General features: G+C 62.7%; 1 protein-coding gene across 5 annotated transcripts; it reads left to right on the top strand.

The window, feature by feature from the left end:
* The first annotated feature begins 127 nt into the window (after positions 1-127).
* On the top strand, positions 128-18,810 carry KCNAB2 (potassium voltage-gated channel subfamily A regulatory beta subunit 2). 5 transcript variants are annotated; one of them, XM_068171436.1, is made up of 16 exons: positions 129-214; positions 5,613-5,731; positions 6,106-6,147; positions 14,023-14,066; positions 14,435-14,472; positions 14,653-14,732; positions 15,200-15,244; positions 15,404-15,448; positions 15,532-15,575; positions 15,700-15,786; positions 16,938-17,023; positions 17,239-17,359; positions 17,497-17,591; positions 17,783-17,903; positions 17,994-18,082; positions 18,391-18,810. In XM_068171436.1, the coding sequence occupies exons 2-16, from the start codon at positions 5,655-5,657 to the stop codon at positions 18,478-18,480; spliced, it is 1,104 nt and encodes a 367-aa protein (XP_068027537.1). In that variant the 5' UTR covers positions 129-214; positions 5,613-5,654; the 3' UTR covers positions 18,481-18,810. The 5 variants fall into 5 exon arrangements, with proteins under 5 accessions (XP_068027539.1, XP_068027537.1, XP_068027538.1 ...); XM_068171435.1 differs by lacking the exon at positions 129-214 and adding an exon at positions 2,058-2,558; XM_068171438.1 differs by lacking the exon at positions 6,106-6,147 and having other exon boundaries at positions 128-214.
* Positions 18,811-19,145: the final 335 nt, after the last annotated feature.

The raw sequence follows: 19,145 nt of genomic DNA, 5'->3' as shown, positions 1-19,145 counted from the left end.
TGGTGCCGCACCGCGCGGGGCGGGCCCTCGCGCTGGGCCCGGCCGGCTCTGCAGCCAATGGGAACGGCGCAGCGCCCTCGTCATTTGCATGCGGCGCCAGAGGCGGGCGGCGCGGCCAATGGGCGGCGGGAGGGGCGGGGCCAGGCGCGGCGGGGCGGGGCCGCCCCCCACGAGGGCGGGCGGCGGAGCGGCGGGAGCGGCGGACGCGGGGCAGGTGAGGGGGCGCGGGGGAGCGGGGCCGGGGCCGGGGCCGGGGCCGGGGCCGGGGCCGGGGCCGGGGCCGGGGCCGGGGCCGGAGCCGGACGATGGATGGCGGGGGCGGTGGAACCGGACAGGGCCGCGGGCAGGGCTACGGGTAAGGTCACGCCGCGGCATGCCCCTCCCGACGTTCCCTGGTGCGGAGAGAGGGGCCCTCGCCCCACCGCCTGCTGTCGGCCCTGTGGGACCCTGTGCGGGGACGGGGAGAGGTTGGCTTTCCCTTCGTTCCCGCAGCTAGGCGAGGTGAACACTGTTCGTGATGCTCCGGTGGCCTGCGGCCTGTCACCGTACACCGGGAGCGGCAGGGCAGGAGCCTTCGGTGATACGGTGTGAGCCGCCGGCAAAGCCCCAGTGACAGGGGGTGGGAATACTAGGTTTTCCCCCGAGCCGATTTGCGCACAGTGAGTCAAACGTCGCGGTTCCTTCAGTTTGCTGCCGTTTCTTAGTCCGTTTTTGTCTCGCTTTGCTGCGGTGACCGGAGGGCTGCAGATGGAAGGAGCCTGAACCCTGCGGCCGGTCCCCGGTCCCCTCGCAGCCCAGATGCTGCTGCCACTGCCTCACCATTTCTTCTGCCAGGCCCGAAGCTCGTGAGCCTCTGTCTCGCCAGCCTGCATTTTTGGGGGCTGTTTTCCTTATGATGGGGATCCCCATAGGCCCCCTGCCTGTTCAGCCTGCGGCCGGCACGGGACTGCTCATGCGGGCATCGCAGGCTCTCGTCCAGGTGAGACGTGGTCTGTGCTGCTGGCAGGTGTGGGCAGGGCACCCAGCCTGCTTCCCAAAACCACGGGTTTCTTCCCCAAGCATTGCTGGGAGCCACAGCGCAGCAGTGGGTGAGTGCCAGAGCAGGCTGGGCGAGATGTATCCAGTCTCTGTCACATCCCCTATACAGGCCTGTTGCATATATGCAGTGATTTTCCAGCTGGTGAGCAGAAAATGCCTCTACATGGAGTTGCCAACGGCAGATTCAAGAGAGCTGCTGGTTTTATTCATTATTACTATTACTGTTTTGATGAGGAGGGTGGCAGGGCCAGCTGTCACCTCCTGCTCATGGCCGGCGGGTCTGTGGGTCAGATGCATCACGGAGCAGGAGCAGATCAACTTGGCACATGGCTCACACCATCTGTGGGGCTAGCAAAGCCACTGATGGGCTGGTGCTGGGAGCATCCCCAAATGGGATGGGGTTTATGACCTTCCCTGCCTGTTACTGGCTGTGCCTGGAAGTGCTTGTGGCATGGAAAGTGGGCAGCCTGCTGGGATCACCCACCCTGGCAGTGCTGGGTGGTCCCTGTCCGTGTCAGCATGGTTTGGAGCAGGCAGTGTGCTTATTGGCCCCGTCGCTGCCAGGACCGTGCTGGAATGGCAGAGGAAGTGCCAAGATGCTGCCATGAAGCTGAACAGGACTCGGCTGAGGGAGAGGAACCAGGTTTTCCTAATTTATAGCTGCCAGAGCACCGCTGCGTGAGCTGCCTGTCCCAAACCCTGACCCCTTTTTGCTGGCTTGGCCTCTAGTTTTCCTGTTAGATCCAGCTGCATTGGTGTTGTTATCACTGCGGGATCACTGAGTCGCACTGCCACAGGGACCAGCCTGCTCCACTTACTGAGGTGGCACGCTCCAGGCCGGTTGTTTTGCCCAAGATAGCCAAAAAGCCAAAGGCACTGAGAAGGCGTGATGAGCACAAGGAGGATGGGTGGCCAGTGGCAGAACGCGGCAGCCGGGTGACCCTGGTGCTGGAGGCAGCCCTGCAGCATCACTGCCGACGCTGTATTTGATTATTTTAAGAGAAACAAACCAGGCGCGATTTGAGGCAGTGATGATGCAGCTCCTGCCCAGGCTCCCCGTGGCCCCGGACGAGCCTTCCCCCGCCTGAGCTGCGCAGGGGCGGCTGGTGGCAGCCGCTCGTTCGCCCACGCTCTGCCGGTGCCGGGCTGCGGCGCCGACACGGTTAAGGCACCGGCGGGATCGGGAGCCGGCTGCAGCCACCGGCGGAGCCAAACTTGCCGAGTCAGGATGTGAGAGCGGCAGGGACGGCTCTGCAGCATCCTTGGGTGCTGTCGCATCCCGGGGCGCGAAGGGCTCGGCTTCCCCCTCTACCAGACGCCTTTTCCCGGGGACAGAGCGGGAATGGGGTAGGAGCCGTCATCCGCTGCGTTTGCCGCCGGCTGTAGCAGCTGCTCTGCGCCGGCACCGGCGCCGCTTCCCGAGACCCGCGGAGCCCGCAGCCCGAGCCGGCAGCCGGGTTTGACTCGTTGTCTTGTGCCTCCCGACCGCGCATCGCCCTCCGTCCGAGCACCGGAGACAGGTAGGTGCGGTGCTGGGTGCCGGCGGGGCCGCTGCCGTGGCTCAGCCGTGCCTGGCAGGTAGCCACGGCACAGCGGGGAGCTGGCAGTGTCACACACCAGGGACCCGCGGGCAGCCCGGTTGGACCCCGTTACTTCGGCTCTGGTGTACGTGACGGCAAAGCCGGAATAACCCCGGCCGACGTGTGCTTTTGGGCTGTGTCATTGACTCGGGCAGCTGAGCAGCGCCGGTGCCGGAGCTTCGGCGGTCACGGGCGACCTCACGTGTCGCAGCTGAGTCCCCAGCGCCCGCCTGCCGCGTTGTCGTGATGATGGGCTGGGGAAGGCGCGGGAGCCCACCGGGCGGTCGGAGGCCCCTGGTGGGCTGGGAGATGCTGCGCCGCAACAGAGGCTCCCGGGCCAAAGGAAGGGGCAGGGCTGCTGCTCTGCGGATCCCTGCGGCGCCGGTGCAGCCGGGGGAAGGGGGGGCACGGGACCAGCACGGGGCATGAGCACAGAGGTGACGGCAGGAGGTGGCAGGAGGTGCCGAGGCGACAGGGGAGGGCAGCGTGAGTCATTGAGCTAAAGTCACCTTCCCCGTGGTGTGGAGGGGGGCATTTCGCTGTGCTGCAAACACAGTGAAAAAGGGGGAGAAATATGGGGACAGGCACCTGGCGTGGGGAGATTCAACATTGCCTGCATCCCTCACCTGACTTGGGCAGGATACTGGGGTGCCCAGGGCAAGGGTCCTCCAGCTCTCCAGGCCCCAGGGCCTCACCCTCGGAGGATTGGGCTCACCAGAAGCAGCACTTTCGTCCCTACAGTCGCATTAATTCCATGTCCAGTTTTACCCGCTCCTACTCTGATGGCAGCATGTCTGGCAGGCTGCAGTATGTAGTTGCCCCCCATGCTGGCCCAGCTCCCGGGGGCTTCCCAATCATAAACTATCCATGTCGCAGCATCCACACTCCTGTACCCCACTGTGCTGCCAGGGACAGGAGTGAACCTTGGTGGAAGCACAAATCATGAGGGTGTCCTTCACCTGGCTCCTGGCTGCATCCTGCAGAAGAAAACACTTTTCTTCCCTCTCGGGCCACTGCTGAAACTCCCGCAGTTGCAGACTCACAGCTGAGTTGTGCCATGAGGAAGCTGGAGGTGCAGGAGCAGCCTCAGGGAAGCACCAAGCTGCTGACACAGAGGGTGTTGGACTTTTGGTGGTGCCTTTGGCTCAGAAAGCTCAGAGGGATGAATTGGCCTCAAACGCTGGGACCCTTTGGGACCTCAGGGTGCAGAGCCCTGACCCGTGTGCCCATGGTCCAGCTGTGCTTGCCAGCAAAGTCCCTCTAGCACAGCCAGAGACTTGCCAGCCACTGCACTTGATCCCCGCAGCATTGCTGAGAGGCAACAGGGAAGGGGCATCGGGTTCTGCTGAAAATTGTGGAGATCTGCGCTCCTGGCACCACAGCCCCCTGGGACGCAGAATCAGCCAGTCCTGAGCCACGCAGGAGTCCGGGACTGTGGCAGTGCAAGCCAGGAGCCGCATGGCTGTGCTGGGACACGGGGGCTCAGCTGTCCCCCCTGCAGGCATCCCCCAGCTTCCCTCAGCTTTGTTTTGCCACCGCTAACGAAGTGACATTGAGCTGGCATGAGCGGGCAGGACAGTGCCCGGCCGGTGGCTGCTGTTGACCCGGCGGTGCTGCAGGCAGCTGCCCACCGCCAGGCGAGGCCGTGGGAGCTGCGGAGCCAGCACTCGCAGCAGCCGGGAGAAGCCCGGGGGTCACAGGGGCTTGGGAGGCTCAGCCGGGTCCTGCTCTGGGCTGCGGGTTCAGGAGAGAGCGGCTCCCTCCTGACTTCTCGAAAATAAACCCGGCTTTACTGAGGCTCCTTGGGCTCCGGCTCCAGCGCGGCTGTGGCCAAAGGAGACACGCTCCTGCAGCGCTCAGGAGGGCGATGGGGATCTGTGCCGGGGGCTGCAGCCCGGCCGGGAGCTGCGGTGGGCGGGTGGGCGGCTCCGCGGGGATGGGCTCGGCTGCCGCAGCTGCTGCCATTGGGCTGCGTGGGCTGCAGGGGCTGCGCCGGGATGCAGGCACGCCGGGCCGGGATGCCGGAGGGATGCAGGATGCGGGAGGGATGCAGGATGCTGGCACACTATGCTGGGATGCAGGATGTGGATGCAGGATGCAAGCATGCCCTGCTGGGATGCAGGCAGGATGCGATATGCAGGCACGCCGTGCCGGGATGCAGGATGCAGGCACGCCGTGCCAGAATGCGGGAGGGATGCAGGATGCAGGCATGCTGTGCCAGGATGCAGGTGGGATGCGTGCCAGGACATGAGCACACTGTGTAAGGCCATGCTCCTGCTGAGCCCAGGGCAGCCAGGAGCCCAGAGATCTCTCAGTCCCTATCTGGGAAACAGAGCAGCTTGTGATCTGCAGTGTAAAGATGGCATTTCACCGGCCTAAAGAAAGAAGGGATAAATTTAAATCCCAGCCCCAGTTCTGTAGGGAAGTGTCATTGTTTTCTGTGATACTGGAAACTGCTGACAGTGTTGCAGGAGCAGGAGCACAGCTCCCAGGGAGTCATGCTGGATGCCCCTGCCATGGGGACAGGGACAAAGAGGGTCAGGGGTGCCTGGAAGTGAGCCCTCCTTTCCCTCGGAGCTCCCTCACCCCTGTGCACACAGTCAGTTACATGTGGGCTGCAGGAAAAGCCAGATTGTTTTCCTCCCCTTAGCTTGTCCCTTTCAGAGGGACCCTCAGGGACAGCTTCAGTGTTTTCAGAATGTTTCATTTTTCAGTCCCATGTTTCCTCACCATTTCCTGAGATCTCAGGATCCCCAGAAGTTTGGAGAGAGCAGCCAAGCTGGGAAGTCAGAGGAACAGGGCTGGGGCGAGATTGTTTTGGGATCAGTGGGTCAGGGTGTGAGCCCTGGGGTCTGAGGTGGCAGAGCTGCCATGCTCACACTGCTGCTAATGCCACATGCCCATTTGGCTCAAGATCTCTTGCAACAGGAAATGCCGTCATGCGCGTGCCCCAAAAAACTCATTTCTTCCTCTTTTCCTCTTCCCCTGTGGCAGGGGTGAGGCGGCGAGTGGCTCCGGGGAGCCCAGGCTGGCTCCATGTATCCCGAATCCACCACTGACTCCCCAGCGCGACTCTCGCTGCGGCAGACGGGCTCTCCAGGGATGATTTACAGGTAAGGATGCAGGGCAGTGCTGGGGGGACTCTGTGGGGTTTCAAACCCAAGCCTGTGGCAACCCAGAACCACTACTCTCCCTGAAACTGCCCTGATACCTCTAAACTGCCCCAGCACGCTTTCTGTAAAGGCTTCCAGCACAAAACCCCCGCACAGCAGCAGCAGCAGCAGCGTTTTGGGGCGCTGGGGCCAGTTATGGGCATAGGGGGCACTTTCGGGGTCGTGCCAGTGCCTGCTGCAGTGGCCACTGTGCTGTGGCATGGGTGGGTGCCACTGACCCTTCCCACAGCCGCTGACTCTGCCACTCACTCCTGCTCCTCCTTTCTAATGGGGTTTGTGGCATCTTTCTTCTCTCTCCCCTTTGCTGTCGGAAGCGCGAGATACGGGAGCCCCAAGCGCCAGCTCCAGTTCTACAGGTAACCAGGCCCCTCCCCCTCCCCAAAATCCCCCCAGCAAGTGGCTATGGCTCCTGCCCATGCCCAGATAATGCCAGCACAGCACTGCCCTGCCCAGTGTGCCAGGGTCCCTCTGTGTGGGATGGGCATCACATGTGTGGCATCACCTCATCACTTGCTTGTGGGTTCAGAAGTGCAGTGTGGGGACCCTGGGGTGTGGCTGCGTGGGGGGGACCGTTCTCGCGGGCTGTCCAAGCAGCAGAGTGTGGCCACATGGCTGTGGGGGACAGCCACTGTGGGGTGTGGGGCTCAGCTCAGCTAGGGGGGAGCGTCCCATGCCAGTGCTGTGCCTGGAGAAGCCCTTAGCTTTTCCCAAGAGCAGCTCTGGGAAACCAGCCAGCTGCTCCGTGGCTCCTGCTATTAGGAGCAGTCTCATTAAGTGGTTCAGGAGGCAACAATCGCCCCCATCACCCTTTTACCGTCTGAAGTGAGGGCAGCACTTCCCCACACACTCTGCCAGCAGCTGCTCCAGCGCTCCCAGGGCCACAGCAGCCCAGTGGTGTGGGACTGGGTCTGGCCTGGCTGCCTTGGGGTGGGGGACTGGGGTCTGCCCTTCAACGGAGCCATGGCCCTCCTACTCCATCCCTCACATGACGGGAGGAGGCGAGGCAGGCTGGCAATGGGATGGCTCAGTGGCACTGACAGTGTCCGTCCCACTGCTGCCACCAGCACTGCCGAGCCCCAGCTATGGGCAAGTTTTGGTTGCCAAACTGGTCTGAACCGCTGGACACATCTGGTGCAAAAGGCTCCCAAGGCCAACAGGCAGGAGCTTGTCTGTAGGCTGCCTTCAGGCAGTAGCCACCTGTGTTCATCACCCGGTTCCGTGTCGGGGCTCCCTCCTGGTGGAGGCTGCCTTTCAGTCCTGCCACAGCCCAGCTCTGACTCCACTGCCGCGGGGACCACAGGAGAGCTGTGTCTGCCTCAGGGCACCGTCTCCACTCCCTGATGGCCCCAGTGTCCAGCCGTCCCCACCGCCCTGTGTGCTGGTGACAGGGGACCTGTCACCGCAGGGCGAGCGTCAGGCGGTGCCAGCGTTGATAAAGCAGCAGCAGCCCATCCCCGGGCTTTTAGTGAGGCACCATGAATAATTTAACTCCCCTTCGCAAGGAAGAAAATCCCCTAATAGGGCTAATGGAGCGCGGCGAGAAGCCGGACGCTGGGGGGGCCCGGCGCAGCCGCCAAGTGCTTTGGACGCCAAGCTCCGACACTCCCCTAATGCAAAACAACGCGGCCACCGCGGCTCTTATATCTGCCCTGTGGCAGCCCGGCCGCCCAGAGCTGCGCTGCTGCTGAGCAGCTTCCCCGGCGCGGTGAGTCGGGGCCGGCAGCGCGGGCGGCGAGCGGGGCTGGGCACGGTGGGCGATGAGCGGGGACAGGCACCGCCACGGGGCAGCCGCTGCGGGCAGCAGGGAAGATTTTCCGTGCAGGGTGACTTGGGATTTGATGCTTAGGATAGTTTTCTTTTGGAGTTTGGGGTCTTCCTGGCTTTAGGCAGGCTGGTGGCTGCCAGTTTTCCAGCTTGGCAAGCCAGGCTGGCCAGATAGCTCTCCGGGCAGCTGCCCTGCCTGTCACCCACTTGTTGTGCCCCTGATGCTGCTAGCAGTGCTGTTATCCCGCAGAGCCTGTGCTCTGTTCCCTGCTCCTTCCTCGCAAAACAGCCTCTCCCGCTTGGGCACGGCATAGCTCATCCTTGGCAGATCCTGCAGCCCTTCTGCCACTCATCCCAGGAGCACTGGGATTTCTGCTATCACCCACCACCTCCACGCTCTCTCCAGTTCTGTTCTGCCAAAAATCAGGGAGGTGTCAAGATAGGGCAGCCGGTGGATTCCCACCCCATTCCTCAGAGCAGCCCAGATCAAACCCCCAGCTCTGCTTGCTGCAGCCGTTTGGCTGCTGTAGAGCAGCGGTGCAGCCAGCTCAGGTTTCTCCTTGCTGCTGTCAGGTGAGGGGATCCTACCACGGCAAGGAGATCCCACTGGGAACAAGGAGATCCCACCAGGTGTCCGTACCCAGCAGGAGCCACTGGCATTACCCTAATTAAAGCTACGAGCCACAGAGAAGAACTGGTGCTGGCAGAGCCAGGTCCAGTCTCCAGCTTTGAGGTGTGGCAGGAAGAGGCTGATGATCAGGATGCAGTTTGACTTTGCCACAACAGAGGGAAAGGTTTCCTTCCATGTCTCCTGGCTTTCCCAAGGCCTTGCTACAGAGCAGGAGGAGCACGGAGTGGTCTCTGGCAGCACCAGATGTCAGAGGAGACCCCCAGGGTTTTGGTCATACCTGGCCAGCTGCTTCTTCATATCCTCTGGGCTTCCTTCTCCTTTCCTCTGGAGGTCACACCTCAGTGGCAGAGAGTCCTTCACTTTTGGCTCCTGCAGCTGTCAATTTGAGTTTCACAGGGAAAGAAAAAACCACCAGTGGGAGCCTGGCTGGAGCCTGATGCCGGTGTAGATGTGTCACAGTGCATCCCCAGTGGCCACTCTGGCACCAACACCACAGTTTTGGCCCCAGTCCCTGCTGCCTGCAGACACTGAAAGCAAGAGTAGTTGCAGAGAGAGGCACAGAAATCGAGCGGGTGCCACCACCAGTGAGGTCCCAGGCACAGAGACAGCCAGGACTCGGGTGTGTGAGGAGCCCACCCTGCAGCAGGCTATTTTCGGCAGCCGCACCGGCTGGGAGGTCGCTGCCGCGGTGGTGGGGAAGGTGTTGGCTGGTGGCGCACATTGCGGCAGCGTGACGCAGGCACAGCGAGCACCCAGTGCCCACAGACCCTCTGCCGATGTCCAGCCTTTCCAGGGAGCCCCACGGGGACCCTTTTCCCATCCCGATTTTCCTTGCCCACTGGCACACAGTGCCACATTCCCACCAGCAGTACTTGTGCCACTGCTCACCATGCCTCAGCCAGCTCCCTGGACCCACTGCATCCCTCACAGGGATGCAAACCAGTGCAGCCCAGACAGCGCAAGCTGGGAGCCAGCACAGCTGGGCACAGGCCACACTGCTGCATCGTGGCTTGGGGCAGCTGTGGCAGGCACCGCTGCTGCCTCAGACACGGACTGTGCCGCATCCCTGTCCTGCTGCTTCTCCTGTTGTGCTTCAGCTCTCACGCCAAGGCTTTGCTCCGCTGAAGAGACTGGCTTTGCTAGGGTCCCCACATGTCCCAGCAAGGGTGGGTGCCACCACTCCGGCATGGCGATGCGGGCAGGGCTGTGCCCTGAGTAGCGAGGGAGCCCATGTTGTGCTTTCCCAGCTCTCTCCGTAGCACCACAGAGTGTTTGGCGGCGTGGCTGGCCGGCAGAGCCCACGCTCGGGTGGCAGGATGCTCTCCATGACCTACAGTGAGAGCCTGCGCAGCGTGGCCAGCCGGCCCAGCCCCGAGTGGGGGCTGCCCCCAGCCCCCCGGGCGGCCGACGGGCTGGAGCTGCGGCGGCTGCGGGATGTGCGGGCGGCGGCGCGGGCGAAGACTCTGGAGGAGTTCCTGCGGATGCACGGGCTCTCCCTGGCCGACAGTACCGCCCGCGCCACTGGCATGAAGTACAGGTAAGGCAGCGCCACGAGGGCGGTGAGGGCCGAGGTGAGGGGATGACATAGGGGACGCTGCTTGGTGCTGGTGTGACACCTCGTCAGGAGAACGGCTCTCACCTAAGCTCACCTCGGCTCCCCTGTGCCGCACCGGGGCTGGGAGGAGCCGATGCCCTTGGCACGGCATGCGCCGGAGAGGCGGCAGCCGATCAGCGCCGTTAGCACTTTCCTACTTGGTGATCTTTGAGCTTCTCACTTGACATTCCTGTTTGCTGTTTGGGCATTTGCAGATGCAGACACCCTCTGAGCTTTAAAGATTAGGCACCTGGAGCAAACAGCCACCAGAGAGCTGTTTCTGCCTCAGAGGTGTAAATCTCCATGATGGTAGATCTCTGCCTGACTGGAGGGGTACATCTTCACCTGACAGGGGTTCTTCTTCACCTGATGGGTGTAAATCTCCATCTGACGGGGGTACATCTCCACCTGACGGGTGTGCATCTCCCCCTGGCTGATGGGTGTGCATCACAGAGCGGGCGCATCATTAATTTTGCATGTGGGTCCTGGTGCAAGGTGTATCAGGATTTCAGCCAATGTCCTTGTCAGGAGGACACTCCAGGCAGCTGGAGAGGTGGCCACAGCCCCTCAGAGGGATGGGGCTGCCCTGCCCAGTGCACCTCTTCCCTTGCATTGCAGGTGGGGCAATGGGGTGCAGGGCCAATCACCCCCAGTAACCCAGGTCAGGCTTTGGGGGGCACTAGGGTTGAGGACAGCGGCTGTTCTCCAGTGACAATACAGGGGTGCCCCTTGGCCCCCACTGCAGCGAAGCCCTCGGGAGCTGGCAGTGGGGGACAGTGCTGGCTCCTGCCGTGCTGCACTGTGCCGCGCCGCGCCGCGGGTCAGGTTCCCCTCTGCTCACAATGACCGCGGTAACATTTACACAGTGGCAAGAGCCCATCTAATATTAATGGGGACATTATTTATTGATGGGAGCAGCTGGCACAGACACCCCAAAGGTGCTCCTTCTTTGGGCATGTCCCTGCTGCCACCAAAATTTGTGGGGTTTCTCATCCTCTGGGGGTTGACAACTGCTGCCAGGTCCCCCCCGCACTGGAGCTGGCGCTGGTGCTGGCAGGATTACCAGCTAAGGAGCTTTGCGAGAGAGGGAAGCGGAGGAGATTACAAGATTTTTCATTAGATTTGGGGCAAATGTGCATAATTTCCTGCAAGCCCCATCGCTGCATTTTGCTCCATCCTGAGGGGCACGGCAGGTGCTGGCAGCGGGCACGTGGCCCCGGCTGCAGGACGGTGCCGGTGCCGTAGTGTGCTGACTTGTGTCCTTGCTTCGGCAGGAGGTGGTGCTAGGCTGGAATTCGCTTCACTCGACTTCGCTTGCGCTGGGAAAAATAGGGGGAATGTGCTGCTGGGGCTGTGGCCCCGAGGGCGACAACTTCAGCAAACAGCTGGGCTCTGCCGCGGTAGAGCCATCAGCATCGTCGCCACCCGCGCTGTCGCCCAGCCGTGGGGCTGGCGATGCACACGCGTTGCTGCCAGAGGATTTAGTTTCGGACCCGTGCAGGGGCATTTGCCTCTTCTCTCCGCAGCCCCAGCCCTCGCTGTGCCCCAACGCGGGGCTGGGCCAGCAGCCGTACCCGCGGGGGGGGATGCCCAGCGGGGCGCAGGGGAGTCCTGCCCCGCCACGGCCACTCCGGAGGGTACCGGCAGCGGCTCTGCCTCTCCTGCCCCCACCTGCCCGTGTGCCGCTCGCTGGCTTCCTGAGCTCATCAAATATTGAGGGCAGGAGGGCTGACGGGAGCGCTCCTCGCCCGCCGCCTCGCAGCCCCCCGCCGTCACGTTGGCGGCGCGCGGGAGGAGCTCCCCGCCTCGCCCGGGGCGCCGGCTAAATTTAGGCAGCTGGCGCTGCTGCCCGCCGGAGCAGCATGCAGGTCTCCTTTGTGTGCTCCGAGCACAGCATCAAGAGCCGGAGCGCGGAGGACCGGCTGAACCGGCAGAATGCCGGCAGCCCCAGCCTCGGCACCCGCGGCAAGTTCCGCGCGGTGGCCATGGTGGCCCGCAGCCTGGGGCAGCTCTCGGTGCAGAACGCCCCCTCCTCCAGCGACTCCAGCGTCAAGCAGCCGGGGATGAAATACCGGTAGGAAACGGGCGCTCCTGGGGCTTTCCCTGTTCCTCACTGCGATCGGGGCGGCGAGGGGGGACTGGGCGCCGCACTCCCCTTATCTCCGTTTCGCGTCCGGTTCTGTCGGTTCTCGTCGCTAAAAGTGCTGACCGTGCGCCTCCGTGCGCTTCCTCGCTGTTTGCTCCTGTCCCCTCAGGGCAGCTTTGATCCAACCGCGCATAAAATCTTCAGGATGGGGGAGAGAAGGGACCCTAAAATGCAGAGTAGGATTAGTAGCATCCTCAGTGTCTGCCAAGCCGGGCTGTCTGCCGAGCCGGGGGGGTCTGGGAGTCACGGTAGCGTTAATCCGGGCTGCCATGGCATCCTTTCGGTGCTGCCGGAGAGTCAGTGCCCTGCAAAGTGAGAGCAGAGCCATAAGCGGCTCTAGCTGCCCATGGTGGTTCTGGAAACGGGGTGGTGTGTGCATGTGGGGACCCCCCAAACAGGGCTCACACACCCCATGTCCTGGCTCTGAGGCAGAGCACTGAGGGCTTCTCCCATTGAGGCTGAGTGTGCACCTGGGTGTGGGGCTGGGGCTCTCCCCAGATGAGCATGGACCGCAGGACAGGGTAGGGCCCCCCCCAAATAAGCCTGCACGCCATGGTCCAGCTGCCAGCTGCTGCGTGCCTCCGCTGCAGCCCAGATGTGCCAGCATCAGGCAACAAAGTGTGTAAGGCCAGCAGAGCGCTGGGGTGAGCCTGGCTGTCACCCACCAGTGTCATCCAAATCAGCCGAGTCCCCTTACCTGGGCACTGGGGAGGGGGCTGGTCCAGTTCTGTCCAGCTCTCAAACACCAAACCCCTGTGGTGGTAACAGCAGTACTGGGACAATGAACGGTGGCATCCTCAGGGCTCAGTGCTGCTGCCCCACAGTCATGTCTTCATCCAGAGGAGGAGCATACCAGCAACACCCTCTCCCAGGCAGTGGGTGATCAGCTCAGGAGTCCCCACTGGTGGCTGCTGGAGGGGCAGTGGCACAGGGGGATGCTCCAAACAAGTGGATGGGATAGGAAGGCCATAGCAGTGTAGGGGAATGCTTGGCCTTCCCAAGGTCTGCCAGTATCTCTATTGGGCAGCCTGTCAACACACTTTTGGGTTGGGAAGCCAAGAGCAGCAATGGTCACCTGCCCAGGGGAACCCCAGCAATGCTCGTGAAATGTCCAGGATGAGGCAGGTGCTCTCCTCTCTACATGGCAACCCCCATCATGGGGGCTTGAGCCACTGCTGGCCCACGGCCATGACCTCTCCCCACCACAAAATGCTCTAAAAACACCGCGGGACAGGGGGAGCGCCGCTGCCTCCAGATGCTGGGCAAGAACATGGCAGTGCAGAGGGATGCTGCCCTGACTCAGTGCAGCCCACAGTTGCCCATGGCTGGGCCACAGCCACTCCCTGCCCGGCTGCCGGTGCCCGTGTCGGCGGTGCCGGCGGTGGCGGTGCCTCCGGTTGCTATGCGACACCCGCGCGGGCGAGCTGCCGCGGCTCACCTACACTTTATTTATTTTAACGCTCATTTCTTGAGCCTTTGTCATTTTTAACAAGTAACTGGCTCTCCATCACCACAGCGAAGGCGTCTGCCAGCCTGGCCCCCTTCGCGAAAGCTGTTCTCCAGTTCCTTGTGCCGGTCAAATTTTCTGGGGTGCTCCATTTCTCCAGGGTGTTGCTCCACTCCCGAGCACCCTCGCCTGGTGCAAGCCCTGTGCTTCCCTGTGCGATGCAGAGAGCAGGCACAACTCATGCCATGTATGGGATGCTTCAGTCCCGACCACCAGCTTGTCAGCTCCTCTTTCTCCAGTCTCATTCCCCAGTGCCAGCAGCACTCTCAGGGCAGCCAGACGCCCCAGCCTCATCACGGGGAGCTACTTTAACGAGGTCACTGCTCTCCCAATAGCCCTGCTGGGCACAGCATCACTGTGCAGGTGCAGGCAGTGCCACTACCGAGCTGCGGGATGCCCAGCCTGGGATGGCTCGTTAATCAGTTGAGAAGGGACTCTCATTGTGGAACCATCCCAGGTGGGGATGGGGACCAGGGGCCACCACCACACCTCCCAGTCCTCACGCCTGGTGTGTTTGGTGGCATGCAGAATGCATGAGACAGCGTTTTGGGGCTTTCTGGCACCTTTCCTAATGGTCTCTGTCTTCCAGGAACCTCGGGAAGTCTGGGCTGCGTGTGTCCTGCCTGGGTCTGGGTAAGTGCCAGGGTTTGCCACAGCCCCACGGCATCCCCTCAGTTCGGCAGCAGCTGCCGGCACTGCCCGGCCAGGGCAGCGCTCGCTTGCCCCGGTAATGTTTGCGAAGGGAAGGAAAGGGTTTTCCTCAGCCCCGCGGCTGTTTTGAGTCACGGCCCAGAAATTGTCAAATTATTTTCTCTTTTTCTGATATGCTAGGAAGCGACTGGGCCGTGCTGGGAGCACCACAGTGCACGCGGCAGGGCCAGCTGTGGCCACCACGTGCCAGGGCTGTGCTGAGGGAGCCAGGCTGGGTGGCCGGGGGCTTGATGTGGCGGCGCTCGTTGCTCACCACATTCACCATGCACACACCTCTTTCTCCCCTGCAGGAACATGGGTGACTTTCGGAGGGCAGATCACAGATGAGGTAAGGCTGCACCCCTTCACCCCCAGCCTTGCCTTGGTGAGTGGGGAGGGGATGGGGCCAGCACAGCCGTGGCTGGGGCCTGGGTGCATGCGGCATGCCAGAGCTCACCAGCGCTCTGCGCACGCGCCCGTGCGCCGGCTCTTGGCCACCCCCTTCACCGACCCCGCTCTCTCCTCGCAGATGGCAGAGCAGCTGATGACTTTAGCTTATGACAACGGCATTAATCTCTTCGACACGGCAGAAGTCTACGCTGCTGGCAAGTAGGTACCCTGCTTTGGCAGCGCCACAGGGGTCCCACCCTACACCCTGTCTCCCACCAAATCACAGTGGCAATGGGAATATCCCAGGTTTGCCAGCTGCAAAGCAGCTTCCAGGATGGGGCTCTGAGCACTTGCTCATGGGGGGAGTCATGGTTCTGGCAGTCCCATGCTTCCCATGGTGGCCTGTATCATGCAGGTGCAGCCGTGCACCCTCCCAGCACAGCTGTACCCAGGGCACACTGGCCCAGGGCATTGGCATGTGCCCATGCATTCACTTAAAATTAGCAAGCTCATGCACTGGGGGCAGCTTGGTTCTGAGCGCTGCAGCCAAGGGGCAATCAGTGTCCCCACAACCACTGCATTTGCCTGTTACTCTCCCGGGGTCTGGAGCCATCCCTGCCGGCTGTCACCACTCCCCATGGCTGCAGCTGCCAGGTGCCAATGGCTGATATCCCATTCCCTTGTAGGGCCGAGGTGGTGCTGGGGAACATCATCAAGAAGAAAGGGTGGAGGTAAGCCAGACATCATCCCTACTTGGCAAAACCATGCCATAGTCCCGATGGGCTGGGGAAAGCTGGTAGAGCAGCCTTGGGCAGGAGTGTGCCATCCAAGGCAGGGGGCACGAGGCTTTGCGGGTGCCACCACCAGTGATTCTCTCTTTCTCCCTGCAGACGGTCCAGCCTGGTCATCACCACCAAAATCTTCTGGGGAGGAAAGTAGGTAACACCCACTCTCCAGCAGAGCAGCTGGCACGGGTCAGGCTCTCACCCCAGGCTCTCACCCACCTTTCTTTTTCCAGGGCTGAGACAGAGAGGGGCCTGTCCCGAAAACACATCATAGAAGGTAGGGGTAGGGGTGTGGGCACTCACCAGGCACTGCTGGCCCCGGTGCCAGGCTGTGCCTCACCGTCTGCCTCAGTGCTGGCAGCATGGGGCTCAGCATGCCTGACAGCCCATCCATGCTGCAGGTCTGAAAGCATCTCTGGAGCGGCTGCAGCTAGAGTACGTGGACGTGGTGTTCGCCAACCGGCCTGACCCCAACACGCCGATGGAAGGTGGGTGCATGCCACGGTGCCACGCTCCTCCCTGCCGCCTTTCATCGCCATCGCGGTTGGTTTGCGCCAGGCTTGTGTTTCAAGGGCATTTTCCCTCCCAAACAGAATCCACTCCTCTGCCACCACGGTTGGCCCATGCCACAGTCACACTTCTGCCACCTCCTGCCTGGCGCCAGGACCCTCTCGGGCCACGGCGGGGCGGGCTGGCGGTGCGGTGGCAGGTCACTGCCCCCGGTCCAGCAGCGGTGACTCCACTTTCTCTAAATCTCTCTTTTATCACCAGGGGACCCATTTAGTTCCTCCAAGTCCAGGACTTTCATCGTAGAAGGTACTCCCTGCCCGCACTCTGCCCGCCAGCCGCTGCCTGTCCCAGCGGTGTTTCCTGGGGCAGAGCCCCCACTCCTCTGTGATCCCCCATCCTTGTTCCCCCCTCTCAAGCAAACCCCGCCATGAGATGCAGAGGCAGCAGCAGCACAACACAGACACCTCCCTCGCCCTTCAGACTGTACTGCAGTTTAAAGGACAAAAAGCAGAGAGGCTCCCACCCTCCAGGGTCCTGCCATGGGGTGCCCTTGGCACATGCCAGGGTCTGCAGCAGGGTCCCTCCCCTCTGGGGCAGCTATGAGCATGCTGGGGTGTGTGCCCCGGTGCCGGCCGGGTGAGCCCCGTGCCCCTTGCCCTCCCTGCTGCTCGCCTTTGGCTGCAGGAGCACGCCTTGGCTTGGCCCCAGCCCGCATGGCTCAGGGCTGGCTCCCCCCAAGACCCCTGAGTGGCTCACACAGGGTTCAGGCTTCCCTCCGTGGGTCTCTGTGTGCGGGCAATGCATCAGTCCCTCCCCCTGCAGCAGTGCCAGTGCTGGTAACCCCACAGGGCATGGGGGCACTGGCAGAAGCCTCAGGCTGCTGTCCATGCAGGGAGAGCCTGGCACCGTGTGAGCATGTCAGGTCGGCTGAGGTCCCTGGCACTTCCCGAGTGGCTGCTCCCTCTCTCCCCATCCTGCTCTTCTGAAAGCATTCCCTGGACAGCACCCAGCTCCCACCGCAGCATTGGGCAGTGGGATGCTCGCCAGCCATCGGCGTGGTGCGAGCCCCCTTCTGCCAGTGCAGCCCCTGCTAAACCCCACCTGCCACTCTCTCCTTCCCTCCCGGCAGAGACAGTGCGAGCCATGACCCATGTCATCAACCAGGGGATGGCCATGTACTGGGGGACCTCACGCTGGAGCTCCATGGAGATCATGGTAGGGGCCCAGGGGACGGGGCGGCCACAGCAGAGCAGCTCCAGTGATGCTGCTGACGTTGATTTAATTAGACAGCAGCTGTTGGGAGCCAAGCGTGTGCAGATGCACTTAAGCCTTAATTATTTTTCGGGGTGGCCGCTCAGGACTTGGCTGGGGGGTTTGGCAGGGGGCTCGGGGGGAGCGGCAGGGCGCTGAGGGTCCTGGCTCTTCTGCAGGAGGCGTACTCGGTGGCCCGGCAGTTCAACCTGATTCCACCGATCTGCGAGCAGGCCGAGTACCACATGTTCCAGCGGGAAAAGGTGGAGGTGCAGCTCCCTGAGCTCTTCCACAAGATAGGTATGACAGTGGGGATTCCTCCCCACCTCCCCAAAGCACAGTGCTCCCCAAGCCCAGTGCTGCTGAGGCCAGGTGCCACGGCCCCTGGGGGAGCTGGGAGCAGTGGGTGTCATCCCCCTGTTCTGCTCTGTCCCCAGGTGTTGGAGCCATGACCTGGTCCCCACTGGCCTGTGGCATCGTCTCGGGGAAGTACGATGGGGGCATCCCCCCCTACTCCCGTGCCTCGCTGAAGGTGAGCTGCACCAGGGCTGGGAGGGCACACAGGGATGGACAGAGCTGAGGGAGCAGGGCCAGGGGCCTCGCAAAATCCCTGTGGGAACAAGAACTTCAGGAGCCACAACCCAGGGAGTTTGGGGGATGCCCTGCCTGTGCAAAGTGCTGGTGCACCCTGATCCCACCACAACACCCCTTTCCACTCCCCAGGGATACCAGTGGCTGAAGGACAAGATCCTGAGTGAAGAGGGCCGGCGGCAGCAGGCAAAGCTGAAGGAACTGCAGGCCATCGCTGAGCGCCTGGGCTGCACCCTGCCCCAGCTCGCCATCGGTAAGAGGATGGGGAACAGTGGGGGACAGCTGGGGGTGACAGCAGGGATATCTGGGCCATGCTCAAGCTCTGCTCTCCCTCCTATCCCAGCCTGGTGCCTGCGCAATGAGGGTGTCAGCTCTGTCTTACTGGGGGCCTCCAATGCCGACCAGCTGATGGAGAATATTGGAGCAATACAGGTCAGTGCTCCCAGCAGGAGCAACATTTGCCCACAGCACTCATTGCAGTGCTGCACTGTGTGGGAAAAGAGGGTTGCAAACCCGGCTCCGTGACAGGTTTTGCTTGTCATGAAGGCGAGAAGCAAAGACGAGACTTTGCTGGGCTGAGGGGGCAGGGTTGGGCCTGACTCAGGCTCTCACTAACTGGGTCATCCTGCTGGCAGGCTGGGGCTTGCGGCACGAACGTGGTGGGGTGGAGGCGGTGAGCATCCTCCTGTGCACGCCAGGGTCACAATCCCAACTCCCAGCGTTGCCCCCATCCCCCGCAGGTCCTTCCAAAGCTGTCGTCTTCCATTGTCCACGAGATCGATAGCATCCTGGGCAACAAACCATACAGCAAGAAGGACTACAGATCCTAAGCGCGCCCGAGCACTCCGCCCGCCGCGCAGCCCTCGCCGCCCGTTCGCTTGCTTACGCTTTGTTGGAGCAAAGTGGAGAGTGTGGTTTGCACCGCGAGCGCCGAGAGCCAGCGCTCCCGCCCGCGCTGTCCCGGACATGGCTCTGCGGCGCAGGGACGGCCGGCGGGAGGCGAGCCCCGAGCTGCCCGGCCGCCCTGCCCGCAGCCGGAGCCGCCGCGGGGACCCGTTGCATGCGTGGCTCCTGCCTCCGCGTTGCCGGAGGCGGCGGGCGCGGGGTGCACGCGGGTGCTGTACGCCCACGAGGCCGACAACACGAAGCTGTTCCCCAGCCTGCGCCCGGCCCTCGCCTCTGCCCTCTCCCACGGCACCGGCACCGTGCGGCTGCGGTTCCCGGCGGGCACCTGCTCCCGGCCAACGTGGTGGGTGGGATGGTGACAGGGAGGGAGTTCGCTGCGGGAAGAGCCTGGGATGCTCCGGCCAAGCACGCACGGGGCAGGGCCCGGCTGGGGGAGTGTGTGTGGGCAAGTGTGCAAGTGTCTGTGTGCATGGACACACGCGGGGACATACAGGCATGCGGGGACGTGTGGATTTGCAGACAGCAGCTGTGGAGGTGAACACAGCCCACAGGCACCTTCAGTTGTATCTGCACAAAGCTACTGAAAGCC

The sequence above is a fragment of the Anomalospiza imberbis genome, chromosome 23 (genome assembly GCF_031753505.1).
Source record: "Anomalospiza imberbis isolate Cuckoo-Finch-1a 21T00152 chromosome 23, ASM3175350v1, whole genome shotgun sequence".
Lineage (NCBI taxonomy): Eukaryota > Metazoa > Chordata > Aves > Passeriformes > Viduidae > Anomalospiza > Anomalospiza imberbis.
This window is presented reverse-complemented; position numbering and strand designations above follow the sequence as displayed.

Coding starts and splice junctions, on each gene's coding strand:
- KCNAB2 (XM_068171433.1), top strand. CDS start 11,643: ATGCAGGTCTCCTTTGTGTGCTCCGAGCACAGCATCAAGAGCCGGAGC. Junction 14,067..14,434: donor TGTGTCCTGCCTGGGTCTGG/GTAAGTGCCAGG, acceptor TCTCCCCTGCAG/GAACATGGGTGACTTTCGGA. Junction 15,449..15,531: donor AAAATCTTCTGGGGAGGAAA/GTAGGTAACACC, acceptor TTCTTTTTCCAG/GGCTGAGACAGAGAGGGGCC.